The sequence below is a fragment of the Sphaeroforma arctica genome (genome assembly GCF_001186125.1).
Source record: "Sphaeroforma arctica JP610 unplaced genomic scaffold supercont1.43, whole genome shotgun sequence".
NCBI lineage: Eukaryota > Ichthyosporea > Ichthyophonida > Sphaeroforma > Sphaeroforma arctica.
Window position 1 is genome coordinate 120,406 of NW_014040515.1, and position 6,483 is coordinate 126,888.

General features: G+C 38.9%; 2 protein-coding genes across 2 annotated transcripts in view; both read left to right on the forward strand.

Annotated features, from left to right (window-relative positions):
- Positions 1 to 2,010: 2,010 nt before the first annotated feature.
- SARC_01141 (fructose-1,6-bisphosphatase, cytosolic) lies at positions 2,011 to 5,077 on the forward strand. The gene is made up of 5 exons (XM_014305148.1): positions 2,011 to 2,229; positions 3,098 to 3,253; positions 3,665 to 3,752; positions 4,006 to 4,155; positions 4,408 to 5,077. Exons 1-5 carry the CDS (start codon positions 2,131 to 2,133, stop codon positions 4,947 to 4,949), a joined length of 1,035 nt encoding a protein of 344 aa, XP_014160623.1. The 5' UTR covers positions 2,011 to 2,130; the 3' UTR covers positions 4,950 to 5,077.
- Positions 5,078 to 6,095: 1,018 nt separating this feature from the next.
- The window catches only part of SARC_01142 (hypothetical protein), a gene marked incomplete at both ends in the record, with an annotated part of 2,024 nt that continues 1,636 nt past the window's right edge, over positions 6,096 to 6,483 (forward strand). Inside the window, one exon of the mRNA XM_014305149.1 lies at positions 6,096 to 6,186. Within this exon, the coding sequence (XP_014160624.1) occupies positions 6,096 to 6,186 (91 nt within the window). The remainder of the gene's footprint in view (positions 6,187 to 6,483) is intronic.

Genomic DNA, 6,483 nt, shown 5'->3' on the forward strand with positions numbered 1-6,483 from the left:
AATATATATATATGTGTGTGAGTGAGTGTTTATGCAATGTGTAATCGCGTATATAGGTAAATGCAATAATATGTATTTATATATATACACATATATATATATAAATGCATATGCACTCTATATATATATAATATATATTATTTTGCATTAACGTATACACGCAAATAGAGCATACTCTTATACAAAAATATACACTTGTACATATGCATAGACTATATATATATATATATATAAATATATAGTGTATATTGTTGCTTTGGAAGTTCTATTAAAGTGTATTTTAGTTCTAAATGTATGTACGAACCAATCGGTTTACTAATTCACCATAGTTTTAGAGAGAATAGCTACGTGAAAATTTAATATTCGCAATTGTGACGTTTGCAACAAGTGCACACATTGAAATACAATTGTAGAGGTGTCGTTACAACAGTAAGTTTTAATTTGGAGAAGGGAGATCCGGCAGGTTATTATAAGTCATATATTGTCTAATTCCAGCTTATGCCTATGTGTTACTTTTCTACTTTTTACGTTACAAGCAGCTGTGTATACGAGAGAAACCACTAACATCTCTACGTAGTAAGAGATACATACACGTGCAAGTAATTGGGTAATTACATGAAGGACTAATACAAAATAAATAAGCAATCAATAAATAAGCAATCAATATATAAACAATCAATAAATATGTCGTATGTAGTGCCTTTGTTGGAGTGCTAAGGCACCAAGGGTCTTTATATATTGGACAAGAGTTTTATAAGCTCACTTGCCACTGCCTAGGCGGCATTCGCATATTTAGCACTACTACAACAGGTGAACCTCTCCTGTTCGTATGAGGCCTTCTCTCTCGCTGCTGCTCTAGAGTACTGTGTAGAGTCGACTGTCGGAAGTCAGACACAACGCAGAGACGATATATTTATCGTACATAGGTTAGGATACATACCATTTTTTTTGCCCTCTACTGATAATATTTACACAATAAAACTACAGTATGTAAATACATACATACAAATATTTTTTTATCTCGTCTCAATCTGCTTTTATTGTTTTGTTTTGAAATAATAAAAAACAAAATACACACTGTGTACAGTGTACACACATTTAAAAAATATGTATGTATTTTACACATATGTACTAATATGTCAATGGATGCCTTATTTGGTCAATAATCGTGACAAAATTTTGTCAATAAAGTCTGGGCCTGGGGCGCCCAACGCCCAGGGCATTTGGCCCTGGGGAGGAGCCACTGCCCTCTGACGGGAGTTTCCTTTGCTCCAAGCTCGACCTCACGCTTTCAAGCCCATTTTTTATTTTGGGCCTCTGGGATTGTCCTCACAGAAATGATTTGTCCTGTGGCAGTGCCGGGTCTGAGTCTGAGTCTGAGAATTTAATTTAGAATTTGCCTCAGCCCGAGGCTAAAACAGGCTGGCCGCTGGCAGCTGAAGCCTAGTCGCACGATAGTCGATTTTCTATCGCTATCCCGAAAATGGTTTATTGGACTAGATACGATGACATTTCCGGATTTTGAATTTATCGCGAATAAAAATGAATTTATATCTTCTGGTCATTCGAGATTGTACATTTTCATTTGATTTTTTTAGACTAAGTTTTTAAAAAATAGCACTAGAGTAAAAAGGCACTATGTTTGGACGGAGGTCCCGTCAGGCTCGTCAACAGTCCGGACTCAGTCCAATGACCATAGCTGATACATAGCTGCCATCAGATCAGTGCCACTCACAGAGGCACAGACTCAGACTCAAAGTCACAGACTTATTTGGTTTCTTTTTTTATATAAAAATCACATAGCATTCTAAAATAAAACAAAAATTAAGTAATTGTCACGGGGACCCCTTTAGACCACCGCCCTCAGGAATCGTAGGCTCCGGCCTCTGAGCCTCAGCACTGAGCAGTCAGCCCTCATCAGAATTTCAGAGAACAGTGGCACAAAAATTTACAATCCACAATAGTCAATACTCAATACAGACAGGAGACAAAAAAAATAAAAATAAACATGCATTCGATACAAAAAAAAATGTGTCGGACTTTCGGTATATAATCAGAACTGCGTAGTGTGCAACGAGTATTGTATACTCAGTTGTTCAGATAGGAACGGTATTCACAAAGCATAGCACGATGTCGAAAAAAGATTCTGAAGTCGGTGATATGATGTCGTCTACGGACCTCATCACGTTATCGAGACATCTGATCTATCAGCAAAAGAAACACACTCAGGTATGGTCTAAACCGAGCCAGCCCTTATGTTCCAAGTGCCCACTTTATGTGATTCAGATTTATGAAACCGATGCGTGAGCTCAAAGAAAGTTTTAACTGAAGTTCTATAGCGTAGGTTTTAGAGCGTGCGTGATTTCACATATTTTATACTTTGATTATGTGTTGCTATTTTCGGATTGTTCGCTCAGTATTCAAGCACTCCTATGGCCCAGCTACACTTCTTTTGTACCACCTGCCAGCTAAAAGTGGCGTATCAGTGCTTGTCGCGCTTATCAAGCCCTTAGAGTTCTTGTTTTCTTTTTGAGGTATTTGAGTCCTTGTTTTCTTTCCGAGGTCTTTGAGTTATTATTCGTCTTAAAAAACCTTGTTTTCTAGGGTAGTTTGTTTTATTCCGCATGTACTTTTTATAGAGTATGTTTCAAATTCTATTTGCAGCGACTTACTTTTGCCAGCCTGTACGCCGTATCAAACTAGTTTTTCACCGCTAGCGAGAGTACTTTATGCAGTTTCTTGGATTGAAGCCTGCGAATGAACTGAATTTCCTATATATATAGACATACATCTACATATATATATATATATATATATATATATATATGCATCTACATCTATATCTACTTATATATATATTTATAAATGTTAAATATATATATGCATACATATATACATATTATATATATGTATATATACATATTGTATATATCTATATATATACATATTATATATTACGTATGTATATATATGTATATATATATATATATGTATATATCATTGTGTATGTATGCATATGTATATGTATATGTATATTATCCATGTGAAAAATACTGCTGATATCACCAAAAACCTCTTTCCACACCTATTCACACAGGCTACCGGAGATTTCACACTTTTGCTGACCTCTATCTGTCTAGGATGTAAGTTCGTATCGTCTGCTGTACGCAAGGCTGGTCTGGCAAACATGACCGGCCTAGCCGGTGCTCAAAATGTGCAAGGAGAAGACCAGAAGAAGCTTGACGTTATCGCGGTATGCATATAGTGTATTCGGGTTATGTCACTTGCGTAGAAAAAGCTGCTGCCTGTGCGGGTCTATTCTTTTTTTTGTGGCACAGGAGTGGTGAATATGCGATTATTCGCCGTAAATAACGCAATATGTCCGAGTGGTTTTTTGTGAACGTGATTGTGAGACCCTATACGCTAATGATTCAATTGCCTCCTGCAAGTGTGTTATCAAAGCGTGTATGTGCGAATTATCCTTCCTGATGTTACGTAGACTATCCAATTCATATTTGGGTTGAAATCTGCGCTTTAATTAATTAAAATACAAAGACAGGTTGGTTAGGTCTGAGAATACATCGCGAGCGTCAAACGCGACACTGTTTCTTTTCTCTAAATTCAATTTGGCACGACACATGCATTCGCATTTTTGTATCAATAGGATGCCGTTTTTGTGAACTCTCTGCGCTCTTGCGGTCGCGTTGCCTCCATGGTAACCGAAGAACAAGAGGAAGCCATCATCGTCAGGGGTGAGTGGTGTTTCTGTACAATTTATCACAGTCATACAATTTCTCGAGTGATCAGTTTGTGTAGATTTTACGTACAATGTCTTTTGTCTTCTGCATTGTCGTTTGCACTGTGGCAGTAGATAGTCCGCGTGTATTTACTCACAATTGTACTCATAAATTAGTGTATGCATTGACCAACCTTCGTATTTGGGCGCAATGTCTCATCGGGCTGTGTATCTGAATCTAATGCTGTTTCACGTGTTGTAACGCACAGAGGCCAAGTCGGGAGCATACACTGTCGTCTTTGATCCCCTGGATGGGTCGTCCAACATTGACTGCGGCGTAAGTATCGGCACTATCTTTGGTATCTACAAATCAGATCACCCCACATTCTCTGAGGCCGATGCGCTAAAGCCTGGAAGAGGTATGGCGTTGCGTCTCTGTTGATTGTATTTGGTGTGCAAATGTCCCTTGTGAGCGTTAAATGTATCATTGGCAACCAGTCTCTCTGATTCGAGTATGTCGGTTTGAATATGCTAAGAGAGCAGCCGCAATTAGCTATAACGTTCGTTAAGTGATTTTCTAGAAGTAGGATCCGCAACTCACAGACACCACTAGACTACAGGCTACATCTCATACTAATCAACAATGATGATTTGTTCCCGTTGTAAAATAGAAATGGTTGCTGCTGGATACGCCATGTACGGATCGTCAACCAGTCTAGTGCTCAGTTGGGGCCAAGGCGTGAACTCGTATGCCCTCGACCCTGCCCTGGGCGAGTTCATCCTAACCCACGAGAACCTACAGCTACCCCCGAAAGCCTCGATCTACTCCATCAACGAAGGTAACTACCAATCATGGAACGAGGCCACCAAGGAATTCGTGGAGGGATGTAAGAACCCTAAGGACGGGAGCAAGCCTTACTCCGCCCGTTACATTGGGTCTATGGTAGCGGATATCCACCGCACTCTACTGTACGGTGGTATCTTCATGTACCCCGCGGACAAGAAGAGTCCCGACGGTAAGCTTCGTTTGCTATACGAGTGCTTCCCTATGGCCTTCCTTGTAGAACAGGCTGGCGGCAAGGCGACCACCGGATCCAAGAGAATTTTGGATATCCAGCCCCCAAACATCCACGGCCGGGCCCCTATCTACTTAGGTTGCAAAGAAGACGTGGAAGCAATTGAGGCTTTGTATAAGAAGCACAATATCGAATAATTCCAATTTTTTAAATTAGATATTTGTTTCGGTGTTAAATTTTCAACTCAGTTTGAAGATTAAAATATGATGCAAAACTTTGCTGGTTGTCACGTCTGTAGAAATCTGGCCACACATAAGAGTTTGATGTGTCGAGATAGTTATGTATCTATGTCTATGGATTTATTATTATATCATTATATGACTAGTCAAAAATATAAACACAGTGGACATGTGAGGTCTTACATATTCGTGGACATTCCCTAATATCCGTCCTCAGACTATTGACAGAGCTTGTAGCACCACTTTCAAGCAGCATAACTTCAAGAACGGCATTTTTTGCAAGCTGCTGCAATGGCTATTCTCTTTTATATAAATAGTAAATTTTGGACAGGAGATTTCCGCGTGCATCTATGTCATGCAGTACGATCGGTATAAACAAGGCCGTAGTAGCGTCAATATTTCGACTATAATTCCAAAGAGGGCTTTCGTATGGTGAATATATCACAACTGAGGCGTTACAAGCCTTGTGCTAGTGTAGATATAGAGTGCTGCGCGTAAGCCGGGTAGACTGTTTAAATATTATTAGTTGATATTTTACATGTGCGGGTGTTCTTCTATTCAACCTGCAGCCTATAATATTGATAATATTCATAGTCTCATTGAAGTATTACTTTTTTAAATTTATATTGCCGTCTTGGAGGCTATGTCATGATTTAACAATAGAATATCGAATGTATCAAAGCTGCTGCAGTATCTATTTATATGCGAGAGGCTAAATATGTACATGTGCTAAGATGGATAAATGGTGGGGACAGGGAATCCTTTAAATGTACCTTTTCTTTCCACACATAATTCATAGCCCTCTCGAATACAAGATAATTGATCATTGATGAGCTGATATCAGAAATAAAAATGACTTTCGGGATCTGGGCCCTGCTGGGGTGATTCCGATTGCCGCTTGACATTTCACATTCGACTGAATTCTACCTATGTTTTATTGCGGGGGTTTATTTTCATGAAAATAAAATAAGAACAAAATGTAGTCTGAGAAATAATAAAATAGACAAGTCAGCTGAGTACAGCTCAAATAGTTGGTGATATACAAGGCTCACAACTGAAAACATTTACAATTATAAGGAGCTGGGGTGATAGTTCGAACTTGACATGCCGACACAAAGAAAATTGTCGCGTAACTCGTCCGCGACAGTAAACCAGGAGGAAGCCATCACATCTCAGAGTGTGCCGTTTAGTCAAGGTAGAGTCTTTGACAATCAACAACCAACATGCTGTTTGAGATATTTCTATGTACAGTACAATATCAGTATGCTTGCCTGCGTCTCTATAGCGAGTACGTCAACGTGTCGATTGCAATGGAAAACATGTGAAAACTCCGCAAGCTCTGTGGCCTAATCGGATCTTTCTCGCGTTTGAGTAGGGCTTTATGCTTTTGTGTGTCTGTGTTCGTTTATACACAGGTGTACAAATACACACACACGCTCAAACACACGAATTGATATATATATATATATATATATAGTATATATCTATAATA